Source organism: Pygocentrus nattereri, chromosome 28 (genome assembly GCF_015220715.1).
Source record: "Pygocentrus nattereri isolate fPygNat1 chromosome 28, fPygNat1.pri, whole genome shotgun sequence".
In the NCBI taxonomy this organism is placed as follows: Eukaryota; Metazoa; Chordata; class Actinopteri; order Characiformes; family Serrasalmidae; genus Pygocentrus; species Pygocentrus nattereri.
Genome location: NC_051238.1, coordinates 16,611,713 through 16,627,934, shown reverse-complemented (window position 1 = coordinate 16,627,934; position 16,222 = coordinate 16,611,713). Strand labels below are relative to the sequence as shown.

Sequence of the window (16,222 nt, the reverse complement as noted above, 5' to 3'; positions counted from 1 at the left end):
AGTCAAAAAGTGAGATCCATAACCAATTAGATTTCAGAAACCTTTAATGACACAAAACCAACAGCAGTGTAAATGTGCTCTGTACATGTGAAACAGTATAAATAAGCTGAATAAAGTGAGCCTCAGTCCATTTACGTTTTCTTCCAGAACTTGCTGTAGTCGTCCACTTTGAAGTCATCCTCAAACTCATCCTTCTTTGCTTTAACCATTGTCTTTTTAGGACCCCTCTTCCGCATTCTGACCTTCCTCTCCTCCTCTGAGAGAGTGGTAATATCCACGGGCATCTAAGAGAAAAATTAGCAAAAGCATGACTTGTACAGGGTTCACAGGATGTACAGTACTGTGTACTGTATACTTTTACTGTGTAAAAGTCATAAGCCACCCTTTTGTTTATTTTATTTACATTCAAAATGGCCATTATCTACAATCTATCTATTTTTCAGAATTGGGGGGAAAAAGCAAAAAAAAAAAAAAAAGCGTGAAGCTTTCAAATGTGTTTGGGAATACTTAAGACTGTGACAAGCAGATCTAAGACTGAACTTGGAAAAATATCCCTGCTGATTTCTTTCAAAAACTGAACACAAGGCTCCCAAAAAAATGAAAGCTGTAATAACGGAAAAAGTTGGACACATTACTGAATGTTCTGACGTTATATGTAGTTCCTGAGGGTTCTGCGTTATTTTGTGTCACGTTATCAGATTTTTTTTCTGATGTTGAAAAACGAATAACTTTGTAACTTTAATGGCTGTTCTGACTGGAAAGTAAATACATGCAAAGGTGGTCTTTTCATAGTATATCACTGTTGTAGCAAAAACCTTTTATCTACAAAATAAAAACACTTTACAAGGGGAAAAATGACCTTTTAAAGTACATTCACTTCAAGATATTCTATTGGTCATGAAATTTTCAAGAAAATCTTGATCAGACAGTGGCAGTATGAATGTTCAGATGATTTAGGACAAAACATACAGCACACACCAAAACAATATACAAACCGTTACTATTCTTTTAGGCTCCCTGTATCTGATGTTGATGGTGGACCCATCTGGACGCACCAACAAGACTGGGTACATGCGTTCATATCTCTGCCTGCTACAGCGCACCACTGAGGTTCTGTTGGAGTTTGACTGAGCTGGTGTGGTGTGAAATGATGATACAGCAACTAAACATCTTTGCGAGGCCACTTCTTGAAGACACCTAAGATGGAGCAAAGTCACACAATTGAATAATTGTATTCACTTATATTCACATATTATTAGTTATACACTTATTAGTTTGTGCATGTTTATGGAATAATTTTACATTAATTTACATTTTACATGACTTTTCTATCTGCTCTTTATCCCATAAAAAGCTGGTTTGTTACTGTACTTTAAAGCCTGATGTTATACACCAACCAACTGTCCTTGTTTCTACGCTCATTGTATGTTTTATCAGCTCCACTTACTGTATAGATGCACTTTGTAGTTCTACAAATACAGACTGTAGTCCATCTGTTTCTCTGCATACTTTGTTAGCCCCCTTTTACTCCGTTCTTCAGTGGTCAGGACTCCCACAGACTCTCACAGCAAGCACTATTTTGGTGGTGGATCCTCAGCACTACAGTAACACTAACGTTGTGGTGGTGCGTTAGTGTGTGTTGCGCTGGTCTGAGTGGATCAACAGTGCTGCTGGAGTTTTTAAATATCTTAGTGTCACTGCTGGACTGAGAACAGTCCATCATCCAAAAATGTCCAGCCAACAGCATCGTGTGACCACTGATGAAGAACTGGAGGATGACCAACACAAACTGCGCAGCAGCAGATGAGCTATCGTCTCTGACTTTACATCTAGAAGGTGGACTGACAATGTAGGAGTGTCTAATAGAGTGGACAGTGAGTGAACACAGTATTTGAAAACTCCAGCAGCACTGCTGTGTCTGATTCACTCAGACCAGCACAACATACACTAACACACCACCACCACATCAGTGTTACTGCAGTGCTGAGAATAATCCACCACCCAAATAGTGCCTGCTTTGTGAGGGCCCATGGGGGTCCTGACCACTTTAGAACAGGGTAAAAGGGGGCTAACAAAGTACGCAGAGAAACAGATGGACTACGGTCTGTAATTGTAGAACTACAAAGTGCACCTATATAGTAAGTGGAGCTGATAAAATGGACAGTGAGTGTAGAAACAAGGAGGTGGTCATAATGTTATGCCTGATTGGTGGACGTAAATGACCTCTGTTCTTTTTTGCTTAATCAAATCCAATCTAGACTGAAACACTACTTATTACTAAACTGCACAGTGAGTGGACAAAAAATATACTGCGCTGGAACATATATATTTTTGATATATTCACAAAACAGTAAGGTCGCAGAATATTTCATGAAAACGCACAAAAACAGTCTGTTTGTGTAGCTTACTTTCAGTGGAATGTGAGCAATACATTTTCACAGTTTAACGGTGTTCACATATGATTATGTATAACATTTATAACTTTTAAAAAGCGAGGAACATTAAGTTTTCATCTAAACTGGATGCATAAAATGTTAAATATAAAGCGCTTGTAAAACATGCAAAACAGCTACTTATCGCTCCCAAACTAAGCAGTCCGGCTTTCTGATTCGCTTCTTATGAATCCTATGAGCAGTTTGACCAAAACTTCTCCATCTTACATCTCATTCTACAAGATTATATTCTTAATAAACACAAGTGTTATGTACAGTAAAAAGTAGTCAGTACTGAACCTTTTTAAATTCCCTGAACACTCAGATATTTAATCATCTCTCTGATAAACTGCACTTCACCGCTCCCTCTCACTAGCATAACGTTAGCTGTGCTAAGCTAAGCAGACCGAAGGCACCGCTCAGTTTTATTGCTCACCTGAACACACTACTGCCATTCATCCAGATTTTATGTAGAGCCATTTTCAGAACACCGAGTTTGGTTTTTAATCTACTGCACGTCTGAAAACCGGCTCAACAGTCCGAAACGATGCTGGACAGAAAAGGTCACCACCACACTAACCATGAGATATGCTCGGAAAAATGTACCGTACGGAAACACGGCAGAGAGAGCATGGTTCCTACTGTAGTTCACCACGTAACGAAACATAGCACAACATGAAAATAAGCTGAACAAAAAATGAAAATAAAATGATTTTTTAACAACAGCTGTCATTCATTGTGAAAGAAAAAAGACTGTCTGCCCCCACTTCACTTTTCCCACAACACGTTCATTAAATCTATTTCATTTGTTAAGGGTATATGTATAGCTACAGGCATAACACTTCTAATCAAAAATAATCAAATTATGGAAACTATATGACCCGCTGGTTCTTCAGCAATGATAATTTAATATGCAAAGACTTTGTACTTGTGGCTATTCACTCTATATGGTGTCAGTCATGTGAGATCATATGGAAAAGATTCACATGGGCATGTATTATATATGTAAGATACATTTCAAATATACAGTTTCATTCCACAATGTCTTTAAAGACTAAAGTAAACTAAGCAAAAATAATTTTTTTCAACATTCATGTTGATAAATACACTTTACATACACTTTTTTATATATTGCAATTATTCAAGTCATCATAAACGTTCATGTTATTTTCATTAGACCTGTGAAACTGTCTGCATTAAAAAAAAAGACACACTTTATCTTTTTACACATTTTGTTTATTGTTCACACCGCAAACAGCAAGCAAAACTGCAGAATGCGCAAATAGAATGAACAAGTGGAATGGACTTAGCTTTCTAGGGCCCACAAGCCCAACACAGAAAACCAAAATTGTCTTATAATGATAGTAATACTACTAATAATACTACTACTACTAATAATAGTCCACTTATAAAGTAACAACCAAACAAACCCAGGACCATTTTACATTGAAGGAAAAAAGACTTGGAAGATTAACGTGCATGAAAGAGGAAGGTTTTCATGTGAGCTTTAAAGGAAGAAAGAACAGAGCAGTCATGCAGACAGTTGTAGGGAATTCCAAAGCTACATCAAAAAAATAACTGAGAATGTAGAACGTAAACTTTGTTAGAAATTCAAAATATACCGTCCACATATTGAAGCTAAGCTGGAAAACCAGCCCACTTTTGATATCATGAAGACCAAAGCTTTTACATATCATTGCTGCTGGAACAAAACATCATATTTCCATTTTTGTTCATTTTTTATTCATTTTTGATTGGTATTATAGAGATATGAGATTTTATCGCAACAGTGATGGTACATTTGTCTGCTCTGCAGCAGTTTAGCTCTGGCAGCTCATGGTGAAGATAGTACTGTTTTATCTTTGACTGTTTTTTTAAGGCATCATGGTACAGTGTTCATTTAGACAGATAGATACAATTTTACATAGATAGAACTTTATTGATGTTGAAGATTATTTTTGCACAAAAAATACATTTAAAAATTACATATGTTTTAAAAGCACAGAAAAAACAATATGTTAGAGAGGTCATGTACTCATGTGGTTATGAGGCCATAAGATATGAGGTCAGTAAATCAGTTAGGACTCTTTTTTGGAAGAGTGGAACTCAGGGAAGAATGTGTGACAGTGGACCCTTAAGTGTGACTCTCACAGTGAACTGCAGGGGGTGCTGTCCTGCCATAACGCTGCGCCAGCCTCTCTGCTTCTCTGTGTCCGGAAATTATAGATCCCTGCACTGTGCCATACAGAGTTTTTATGGTTGCCTCTCCAGCAAACAAAACCTGAAGATCCTGAAACACAAACAACCAAATTATACTCAGATAACAGGGTGTATACATTTCAAATATTCTCCTTCTACTCATATTTGTAAATGAACATGACCTTTCCATATTTTCAGTAGATTTTTCAGTGAGGCTATGTATAGTAGATGTTATTGCCAATACATTTATCCATTCCTCTTGTTACTACAGTTATTTATTAGGTTAACTATAATACAGAGTCATGTGACCTCAGTCTTATGAAAAGGCAATCACCTTGTTAGGGTTCTTAGTGGCCACCAAAGGCTCAGCCAGGACATCCATGACTTTCCCATCTACACCAACTGGGAGGAAAGTATAGGAACCGCGCATGAAGTTGTTTTTACGCCACTGTGTGCACATAATACTCTTTGGTGGAGGAATATTTGGATTTCCTAGAGAGACAGAATGAACATCTTATAACAGATTTGTTCAAATATTAATTAAAACATTGTTTTTAAGTAATAATCAAAACTCTTAAAATTTTAAATATGCTATAGCCTACATTGTTCATTGAACATTTAATTTTTTCTTCAATGTCCATTTACATTTTTTATGTAATCTGTTGTGCTAGAAATGGTCATAATTCATTTTAACATGAATACATTTTCCAGCCACTCTTTATCTGTTTAAGACTAATTATATCTAAATGATCAGTGCCCTAATTCCAGTGAATAAATAGGGCTAAACTACTGTTAAGGTGAATAGGTAGATATAATATAAAGGTACTAGGTGACATCACATCAGCTTTTTCTGTAGTTAAGTATCCATAGATGGACAGTATGGACATAAAGCTGAATTATACATTTTGAAACTCTGACAATGTTAACATATTATATCAGATTATGTTTAAAATTATGTTTGTTTTTAGATTATTATAATATTAGTTTTGCGAATGAAATGGTTCATGGGTAATTTACCAGTAAACATCCTGATATGTTCAGTGATGGCACTGGCTAATTCCTTCTCTGCCATGGTTTCAATCAGGTCAGCGACATCTCCAGGACACCAACCAATCAGAATATTGCCAAACCTGGAAACAGAAAAATTAAAAAATCGAATGTATCTTTTCATACCAATGCTGTCACGTTACTCTCAAATGAATTACATTTGCTTAAGTGTCTTAGCCCTAAGGCTTTTTACTCAGTACCTACATGGAAAGTGATGCAAATGAATGAGTTACTGTAAAGTTGTAGGATTGAGAAAATGAAGTCTGGATCTATTGCCAAGTTTGTGAACTGTAAGGGGTTAAAACACAGCAGTTACCTTTCCTCAGGTTTCATGACAGTGAACTGACTCAGGTGTTTCAGCCACTCAGTTTGACTGGGGGGCGCAGATGCAACAGAATCATTGTCCCAAATAAAACTTATGCAACTGACATTCTTCTCCCAGAAGGCTTCCTCATATTCCAAAAAAATCTTAGCCAAGTTCCCAAAAGATAGTTTTTCAATCACCTCCTTCTTCTCTGCTGGGAGGCTGGGGTTAAAGAGGTTGGCTGCTTTAGCTTTGAGGCAGCCTGTGAAAAAAAATAATGGGCTTTTAAAGAACTGTGTGAGCCACATCCCTGATTCATTACCCAAAAGAAGAATCAAAAACAGAAGACTTATGCTTTGTTTTATATTAACGTGTGGGCTTGAAATATATTTGACCAGGTAAAATTCAGACACATACAGCTGTATGCAAAACTTTGGGCACCTCATGATCAAATTACTTGTTTTGTTCCAGCTTGTTAATTCTAATGTCCTAAATGCCATTCAGAACGGGAAGTTAAGGAGAACTGTTGAAATCAAGACAAGATGTGGAAACCCCCCAAAAATGTCAGAAACTCTGTTCATAGACCGGTCAGCTATGCAAAGTAAAACCTCACATTATTGTGAAGTACAAGGGCGGGAGTGGCCCACTGTACAGTGTTGTTACGCAAACATCATCTACATGTAGGGGTATCAGAAAACAAACTGATGTCATTAAAAAAAATCAACATCTGAAGTTTGCAAAAATACTTAGATAAGCCAGGGGCATTTGAGAGTTGTAGACTGTCGGGACAAATATTGAATTTTTTGTCAACAAACACCAAAGGTATGTTTAAGGGGAAAAAGAGAAACATGTCAATAAAAGAAAACCTTGCCAACTGTTAGGCATTAGTGTGGATCTATTATGTTTTGGGGTTAGGTAGCAGAAAGAAAATACTCTACTAAATATCAACAAATCCTGGAAGCTAATGTCTGAAGATGAAAAGAGGTAGTATATTACAACAGGACAATGATCCAAAACATACTTCAAAATCAACATTTAACTACGAATAAATGAAACATTAAAGTTCTTAAACATTCTGTGCATGCAAGATGATCTGTGGATATTTCTGAACTAGTATTCTGCAAAGAAAAGTGATAAAATCAAGACTAGAAAGATTGATAGCTGTGTTACAAGAACCGCTTGGATGCTGTGATTTTTGAAAATGGCAAAAGATGCAACAGTGATTGTATCAAAATATATCATTTGACCAGTGGTGCCTAAACTTTTCCATACAACTGTCTTGTTTCATGTGTATAAACTTACTCACCAAGAGAGACAGTGACGATTACATGATCTGCCAGAATCTCTGCTCCATCTTCACACACCACACGCACAGGGTACTCCAGGCCTTTTGTATCAGGGAAAGAGCCGTCCCACTCGATCTTTCTTACGGCCTTATTCAGCAGCAAACGCTCCTTGGGGAAATTCTCTGCTAACTTTTCTACTACTTGAAACATGAACCTAAAACAGTGAGACATCAATTCGGACAACAATATTAACCCTGTTTTGGATTAAAGCAATGATTCAACTAAAAATCTGATTTATCAAATTTTCTTCTTAACCAAAATGTACTTGATGAGTCAAGACATGTTCAGTGTCTCCTTAGTTTATGGAGCTTCGATGCTAAGGCAGCTAATAAGTAATGAGCTTACAGCCTTCAGTTAGCACTGTCTATTAAATGCTTACAGCTATATGCAAAAGTTTGAACATATTGAGAAGAAAAAAAAATGAAGAAATTTCATAGATATCGTGACCTAACATTTGCTGAAAAACACCATATTTAAATATGTAGAAGATGTGTTAATTTATTCTCACTTCAAAAATCAACAAAACATTTCACCGGGGGGGTTTAAACTAAAGATACATTGCATAGGTAAAACCACTAGTAACAACGATTATAAAACTTTTTTTATGTATGCCATAAAGTATCAGAAGCCACATAATCAAGTCTGTCAATTCAAGCTGAAATCATAATTGACATTTTTTCCTTTTTAACTTATGTCCCTGGCCATATTACGCACCATTCATCATGTCATTTTAATGAGAAGATTCTTGTTCTACTGTAATCTCACAACAAAAAAATGACTCTTACCCATCTCTAAACTCATCTCATGAGTTTTGATTATGTATGTTATTCTATAATATTAACCAATAATATAATGCTTACTATGCACTTCTTCCTCCCCTGCCTAAGATGGAACAAAAATGCTCAGCTAGCTCAAAGATCTGCCCTGCATTTCAATCTGAAACACTTCAGTGTGCAAACGAATAATGCATTATAATTTCCAACTCACAGTGACTTTAACAACTTGACATGGTTTGAGGTAAGCATGTGACGCTTTAGGCATGCAGTTTGCACAATGCTGGCCTGATCTACTTTTCTTTAGCTCCATTAGCCTCATAGCTCCAGTGCAAACTAAAGCTGACTTGGGACACCGAGCCACTGACTCATCACTTTAAGATTCTTGTTTGAGTGTTAACTTGGTCTGAACATGTTCCATACCCTTCCACATTGAGATCATCCCCCATGTTGATGTAATACTGCCATGAATCTGCAGAGACACCGTGAAGGTCTGAGGCTGCTATGCTCAGCAGGTAGTCCTTCCCAACCAAAGCAAGAACACCCTGCACAACCGTCTTCTCATCAGCCTGCGAGGCCTCAATGACACCATGAGCTTTCTCTGCAAAATGTTCTCCTAAGCTTCCCCCTGTGTTATTTCCACGATACCGAATTATACTTTCCCCTTTCTCGTACACACGTTGGGCAAATTCTGTGTCGACTTTGCGTCCGTCGTGTCTGTAAAACACGCTGTTTCCCTCATCAGGGATTTGGCTGAGAAAGCCATACTTTTTAAAAAGACAGTAGAACAGGTTTTCTTCAGATGAACCATGGATATATTGAGCTCCAGTGTCAACCCATGCCTTCCCTGCACAAAACAAACAGATAATGAAATGTAGGATGGACGTGACACGAATCAGGCAAGGGCTATTTAATGAAAAATGAAGTTCTACGTTGAGCAATTTTATCGTTAAAAATAGCCTGCATCACGTGAAGTGTCATTGCTGTTCACGCAAAATAGGAGAAGTGAAAACCAGATCATGCGTTGAAGAGAGTTTTCTGATTTCCTCTTTTACAAAACTAGTTTTTGCAGAGATAATCTTCAAACAATGTAATCATTAGTCATTTTGGGTTTTTGTTGAAAATACAATGCAATGTTTTATACTATAAACTAGTCACAGTATTGTAGACGTTTTATTCAACATTTTATATATTTCAGGAAGATATTTAGACTGCATGTTAAATAATATACTGCATCTACATACAACAGCTTTACAACATATGATCACATTCGAAAGACAAATATTTATCCCACTTTTCAATGCTATACAGCCTTTTCAACGGTTATGCAACCGAACTGATTTTACACTATTAAAAACTTGTGGACAGTAGTGTGTGCATTCATTCAGGAGAGTTTTTAAACCTATATTCGCTTTGGCTACTCTGCCTCCAACGGTGTCCGCCGCTTCAACCACTGTGACGTCAGTGAAGCCCAGTTCTTTTAGCTTGATGGCCGCTCCGAGTCCCGCCACACCAGCACCGACCACCACAATCCGAGGCTGCTGGACGTCCATCATTACTGAGGCGTTTACTAAAGAGACATTAGGTTTTCATCACATATAAAACAAGGTTGCTCAGTTCTGCTCCTGGGGATAAATGGCCCTGTTGTGTTCAGTTCCGGTGTTGGGGCGAATTCGGCACCCCCGTCAGGATAAGCACCTCCTATCAAGAGCGCGCGCGCAACGTCTTTTACCCGAAAGCGGAGCAGATCCGCTTTCACTTCGCATCGACTAGAACTACGTGCAAACTATTGCGTTCGTTTCTTCTACAGGCCTGTATAAACCGCTGTTTGCTCACTCTACGCAGCGTGAATTCACACACGCGTCGCTTTTCCTTCACAACCAAACACGAACTCGTTTCACACTGAGGAATGTCGATAGATAGAAGGCTCTCAGCAAAGGCTGGGACTGAAAAAAAGACTAGGCGGAAATGCTACTCATTATGATCTGGATACGCTGATACTGCTGCCGTGTAACTTGGGTCATTTCATGGCTCAATCAAGGAAATGGAAATGCTTTATATGACAGACCACTTGCCTGGAAATTGTCCCCATAGCTTTTGCTAACTTGTTGTTACAGCCATGAATATTTATTGCAGAAAACGCTGGCTCTAAGAGTATATCACTAAAACATCCATGACTGTGTACACAGAACGAAAGTTACAAGAAGATGCTTTTTAACTCAGCCCACCTGTCAGGAAAAGCCCCCTCTTAAATCCGACTACAAACATGGGCCCAAACATGTATCACTCAATATATGTCATTGTTGTGTAAACAGAAAGAAAGGCATAGGGGGTGCCTTTTGAGAGAGTCCACCTGCCAGATACTGCACCCCCTCCTAAATCTAGCTGCAGTCTTAGAAAAAAAGGTACTAAACTGTCACTGGGGCCGTACCCCTCTTGTCACTGAGGTGGTACCTTCAAGGGCACATCTCAGTACCTTTAGTCAGTATACATAATTGTATCATAATCAATTGAAATGACATTTTCTAAGTTGTATTGACTCCACACACCCTGATTCGTCTCCAGCCTTTTTATTTTATTGCTTTAAAACAATAGGTTATGAAAAACGTACATGCACAGAACCTTTATTTCTAACAGTGTACATGGTTAAGCATTCTTGAAACTTGCACAGTTATCACATGTTGGTCCCATATATGTGGGACTAAAAGCAATTCATGCATGGGTCAATAAAGAGAAATGTTTTAATTACACATATTTGGGACCACTAAGTATTCGCTGTATAAGTAGCATGAAAGTAATAATAATGTAGCCACAATTAGGAAGGGGCATTTCTTGGCAGGTGGACTGCATTAAATAGCGTCCCCACAGCCTTTCATCTGCTGACACATTTTTAGTCATGATTATTTGTTATTAACATGTGATACTTGCGTTTCATTGATGCAAGTATCACACGTAGGCAGATTTAAGAGCGGGTGCTTTTCCTGGCATGTGGACTGACTTAAAAAGTATCCTCTTGAAACTTTTTTCTGTATATTCTTGTGATAGACACTTAGAGCCAGTGTGTGTTTGCAATAAATGTTCATGGCTGTAACAACAATTCAGCAAAAAACTATATATCTGTCTTATAAAGCACTACCATTCCCTTGAGTTGACTATGAAATTACTGTAGCAGTACATGTCTGCAAACAGCACGTACTTGTAAATCTTCTTGTATATGAGGTGAATGCAGTGCCGTATTATTATAATTTATGAGTCACTGTAATTTAGAAGAAAAGAGTGTGATCCTCTACACGTTCTTCTAGTCCTTCTAGTACAAACTGAAAGCGCATCTCCTCTGCTTTCGAGTAAAAGACAGTGTGCACGCTCCCGAGAGGGTGTACTTCTCCTGGCAGATGTTCTGAATTTGGCACAACACCTGCCTTTATCTAACCCACCTAATGCTGAGACAACGCCTTCAAGGGCATTTGAGAATCTGATTCAGGTCGACTGGAACTGAACTCAGAGTAGTAGAGCTCCAGGAAAGAACACTAACAGTCCAGAAGAGCATCTGCCCTGTATATATAGTGTATTCTGCATATAGCACATCCAGTTCATCTCAAATTAAACAGCATGCTAAAGGAAGAATGCAGGTCATGCAATTTTCCACTGATCCCAAAAAGAGAAAGTGGAGAACAACTGTGTCCAAGGTCTACTTTGTTAGTTTTTGGATTAAAAAGGAAAACACCAAGTACATGACAGAGGCCAAAATAATCAAAGAGTGTAGAGAGTTTAAAGACTGTACTCAAGCAGCAGGACAGGCGCTCTATATCTAGTCAGATTACTCATGTGTTAGTACTGTGTTATGCTCTTTAAAAAGCTCAGGTCCCATAAAAAACATCAGCCATTCTAGTCTTGTTTGCAGTGTGAAGTTCAGCAGCACACATTTAAACACAATAATTAAAGCCTACCTGTAAAAAGGTTTGTATTGTTGAGTGAGCTGACTGAGCTGACCGAGCTGAGGTAAAACGCTGCACCGCACTGCAGGACACAGAGAATGATTCAGCCCTTTTATTCCAAAATGTCTGCAGAGAAGACACTTCTCATTTCCAGAGTAGAGTAACACTGCATGCTGGAAAACCTCCAGATGGGAGGGGTGTAACCCGAATGGGTGGGTCATGGCTCCAAATGGAAGTGAGTTCATCTTTTCCAGAAACAGTAGCAGCTTTCAGCTTGAAAATAAAGACGGGTAAAGAAACTCCTCTCAGCAGCCACTGTTGTTATTACCTTTTGATGTCCCTCTATTTAATCCCAATGAGCACTTTATGATAAACTTGATCATAATATCACAGTTAGGTTCTTTTTGTTTTTTTCATTTTTAATTCTGGTATGTGAATTGAGATGTTATGGATCCTAATGTTATTTCTGCTCATGTATTTATAGTTATTTTCAATAATCAAAAAGCAGCAACATTCAGTGGACTGGCCTGTTAATGATTTTCTGGCACTAGAATGAAAGTAAGTTGTGTTTATCAAGCCTCTAGCACATTCTGGCCACATGTGGAATATGCCAGATGCCACTCTCTGGGCGGAATATGCCACTGTCTGAGAGGAATATGCCAGTCTCTGAGTGAATATGCCAGTCTCTGAGCGGAATATGCCAGTCTCTGAGTGAATATGCCAGTCTCTGAGCGGAATATGCCAGTCTCTGAGCGGAATATGCCAGTCTCTGAGTGAATATGCCAGTCTCTGAGCGGAATATGTCAGTCTCTGAGTGAATATGCCAGACTCTGAGTGGAATATGCCACTCTCTGAGCGGAATATGCCAGGCTCTGAGAGGAATATGCCACTCTCTGAGAGGAATATGCCAGTCTCTGAGCAGAATGTGCCAGTCTCCGAGTGAAATATGCCAGTCTCTGAGAGGAATATGCCAGTCTCTGACAGGTATAAACCAGTTTCTGAGTGGAGTATGTCAGTCTCTGAGTGAATATGCCAGGTTCTGAGCAGAATATGCCAGTCTCTGAGAGGTATAAACCAGTCTCTGAGTGAATATGCCAGTCTCTGAGAGGTATGAACCAGTGTCTGAGTGAATATGCCAGTCTCTGAGTGAATATGCCAGCCTCCGAGAGGTATAAACCAGTCTCTGAGTGATTATGCCAGTCTCTGAGAGGTATAAACCAGTCTCTGAGTGACTATGCCAGTCTCTGAGTGAATATGCCAGCCTCTGAGAGGTATAAACCAGTCTCTGAGTGCATATGCCAGTCTCTGAGAGGTATAAACCAGTCTCTGAGTGCATATGCCAGTCTCTGAGAGGTATAAACCAGTCTCTGAGTGAATATGCCAGTCTCTGAGTGCATATGCCAGTCTCTGAGAGGTATAAACCAGTCTCTGAGTGCATATGCCAGTCTCTGAGAGGTATAAACCAGTCTCTGAGTGAATATGCCAGTCTCTGAGTGAATATGCCAGTCTCTGAGTGCATATGCCAGTAACTGAGAGGTATAAACCAGTCTCTGAGTGAATATGCCAGTCTCTGAGTGAATATGCCAGTCTCTGAGTGCATATGCCAGTCTCTGAGAGGTATAAACCAGTCTCTGAGTGCATATGCCAGTCTCTGAGAGGTATAAACCAGTCTCTGAGTGAATATGCCAGTCTCTGAGAGGTATAAACCAGTCTCTGAGTGAATATGCCAGTCTCTGAGTGAATATGCCAGTCTCTGAGTGCATATGCCAGTCTCTGAGAGGTATAAACCAGTCTCTGAGTGAATATGCCAGACTCTGAGTGAATATGCCAGTCTCTGAGTGAATATGCCAGTCTCTGAGTGAATATGAAAGTCTCTGAGTGAATATGCCAGTCTCTGAGTGCATATGCCAGTCTCTGAGAGGTATAAACCAGTCTCTGAGTGAATATGCCAGTCTCTGAGAGGTATAAACCAGTCTCTGTGTGCATATGCCAGTCTCTGAGAGGTATAAACCAGTCTCTGAGTGCATATGCCAGTCTCTGAGAGGTATAAACCAGTCTCTGAGTGAATATGCCAGTCTCTGAGTGAATATGCCAGTCTCTGAGTGCATATGCCAGTCTCTGAGAGGTATAAACCAGTCTCTGAGTGAATATGCCAGTCTCTGAGTGAATATGCCAGTCTCTGAGTGAATATGCCAGACTCTGAGTGAATATGCCAGACTCTGAGTGAATATGTCAGTGCTAGTTTAATAAAAATGTAACTTACTCAACTAATATGTCACCGCTGAGTGGAATATGCCAGCTAGTGAAATACAGTGGACTACGCCGCTGCTGAGTGAGATATGCCAGGCTGACAGTGAGAACTAGTCTGGCTTGAGGGCGATGTCTCTCCCTTTTCTGTGCTGAGTTTAACAAAGCCAAACTATAGAAAGACATTTGACGAGTTTCACCTGAGGACACGCCACCCTTACCATATTAAAATGTTCCACAGCATTGACAAAAGCGCTACGTTTAAAATAAATCCAACACAAACCATCGCAAAGAGTGCTGGACCCACTAGAGTGAAGCCTGGTTGCATGCGTTTGACAGAATGCAAACTTGTTTGAAGCTAAGACCGACCTATTTGGAGTTAGGGATCTCCTATCTGAAGCTGGTCTAGCCTTCAGGAACACACAGCTACTTGGATTTTGCTAACAGCCTTCGGCTCTGTTTTGGGTTTTTCATATCCAAAAACGCGATGCCATCTTTGTGCCTGCAGGACGAAACACAGTCTAAACAGTCTTTAAAGTTAGTAGAAAACGACTTCACTGACCATGATATGCAGCGTGGCAGTAACCCAACACTTCATTGTGAGGTTAATTCCTCTCTCGGTATGTAACGTTAAAATAATTCCGTTAGCAGAAATATTTCCGTGCTGAACTTAACGCTCCTCCGTGTTTACGGTCACCCGCTAATATTCGATTAGTCAATAGGCGGCGCCATAACACAACATTTCCATCAATCTGCTGCGGTCATGCTGACCCGTCCAAACTGGAAATACTGGAAGAGTTCTTGAGAAGTTTTTTTTAATGAAAGTAACAAACACACATTAACCAGTATGGCTGTATTTTGGATGCTGCTATGCTGGTCTGCATATGCGTTAGCCCAGCATGCTGGTCTGTGCTATCTTTCCCAGCAGATATACAGGTTGTGTAAAGCTCACATACTAAAATTTGTATTGTTGTATGTACAATCAGTCAGTAAGAGCCTAATGACATCAAAAATAAAATTTTAAAAGAAACCATATTTAATAAGCTTTACATCGTATAGAAATGTGCTTGTTTTCTTATTAGGAGAGGTGATAGGTATGGATCATTTCCTAGCAGGTCAAATCAAACATCCTTAAATAATAGCTAAATAGTTCAGACCAAGAATGAAAAAAGTTGGGCCATGAGTTTAAACTGTTCAAGTACTATTTTAAGCACAGTGGCGGAGATTAGTAGAAGTACTGCTGATTAGTTCAGTAGGGTTGCCACTGTTCTTATAGGCTTTTAGATGGTTCTTGTTGGGACTGTTGCCTTCAGGATGCAACCATTTCATCTTTTTGAAAAGCTTTCTGCCTACTGATTGTTTTATTTGCATTTCAGCAATGATAAGAGTGTTTTTAAAGATGGCTTTATGCTCCTTACAACAAAACTGTAAGTGTACAGTAAAATTTGTACCTATAATTAAATACTCTGCCTAACTGGACCATTGAATGAGACATATCTGTAGTAAACTTACTAAGGAAGTAGGTAGTTGTTATTTGATATTTTCTGATTCAAGGAATCCTTTTATTGCCATTTTAAACTCCAGCTGGACCAAAACACCATTTAAAATGTTTACATGCTGTTTTGGTGGTTTAACCAGGGGTGTCACTAGAGCATCATTGATAAGGGGGACAAGGGACTAAGCCTGTACTAAGGGCAAAGTCCCCCACCTTTTTTTCACAGTGGCACCAAATGTCTGCTCATCAATCTTTAGAGTAGGAACAGCCAGAAAATGTATCCAAAATGACTGTTTGGATCTGTCTCTTTATGGTTTGTATTAAGTACAAAGCCACTACGTCTTAAACATTATTTCTTGCAAGCTAACAAGCAACCAAGTAAATTATGTTCAGATAGCCAGCTATACAAACCATAATTTGCCACAAGTTCATATAGTAGAAGGA

The 16,222-nt window shown here is 39.0% G+C and overlaps 2 protein-coding genes across 3 annotated transcripts; both read right to left on the bottom strand.

Annotated features, from left to right (window-relative positions):
- Positions 1–26: 26 nt before the first annotated feature.
- mrpl55 (mitochondrial ribosomal protein L55) lies at positions 27–3,053 on the bottom strand. The gene is made up of 3 exons (XM_017693423.2): positions 2,869–3,053; positions 996–1,197; positions 27–284 (listed from the first exon to the last, which is right to left on the bottom strand). The coding sequence occupies exons 1-3, from the start codon at positions 2,910–2,912 to the stop codon at positions 132–134; spliced, it is 399 nt and encodes a 132-aa protein (XP_017548912.1). The 5' UTR covers positions 2,913–3,053; the 3' UTR covers positions 27–131.
- A 593-nt stretch (positions 3,054–3,646) lies between these two features.
- paox1 (polyamine oxidase (exo-N4-amino) 1) lies at positions 3,647–14,983 on the bottom strand. Of its 2 annotated transcripts, XM_017693520.2 has the most exons (9): positions 14,846–14,983; positions 12,049–12,118; positions 9,504–9,671; positions 8,525–8,948; positions 7,289–7,482; positions 5,995–6,244; positions 5,649–5,761; positions 4,966–5,123; positions 3,647–4,722 (listed from the first exon to the last, which is right to left on the bottom strand). In XM_017693520.2, the coding sequence occupies exons 1-9, from the start codon at positions 14,879–14,881 to the stop codon at positions 4,567–4,569; spliced, it is 1,569 nt and encodes a 522-aa protein (XP_017549009.1). In that variant the 5' UTR covers positions 14,882–14,983; the 3' UTR covers positions 3,647–4,566. The 2 variants fall into 2 exon arrangements, with proteins under 2 accessions (XP_017549009.1, XP_017549010.1); XM_017693521.2 differs by lacking the exon at positions 12,049–12,118 and having other exon boundaries at positions 14,846–14,976.
- Between the last annotated feature and the right edge of the window lie 1,239 nt (positions 14,984–16,222).

Bases quoted from the DNA above. Each gene is read 5' to 3' on its own strand.
- mrpl55 (XM_017693423.2), bottom strand. From the start codon at position 2,912: ATGGCTCTACATAAAATCTGGATGAATGGCAGTAGTGTGTTCAG. The intron at 1,198-2,868 runs GTGAGCAATAAA...GCTCCATCTTAG, and splicing joins AATGGCAGTAGTGTGTTCAG to GTGTCTTCAAGAAGTGGCCT. The intron at 285-995 runs GTTTGTATATTG...TTTTTCTCTTAG, and splicing joins AGCCTAAAAGAATAGTAACG to ATGCCCGTGGATATTACCAC.
- paox1 (XM_017693520.2), bottom strand. From the start codon at position 14,881: ATGAAGTGTTGGGTTACTGCCACGCTGCATATCATG. The intron at 6,245-7,288 runs GTGAGTAAGTTT...TTTTTTTCACAG, and splicing joins AATCGTCACTGTCTCTCTTG to GCTGCCTCAAAGCTAAAGCA. The intron at 5,124-5,648 runs GTAAATTACCCA...CTGTCTCTCTAG, and splicing joins ACATATCAGGATGTTTACTG to GAAATCCAAATATTCCTCCA.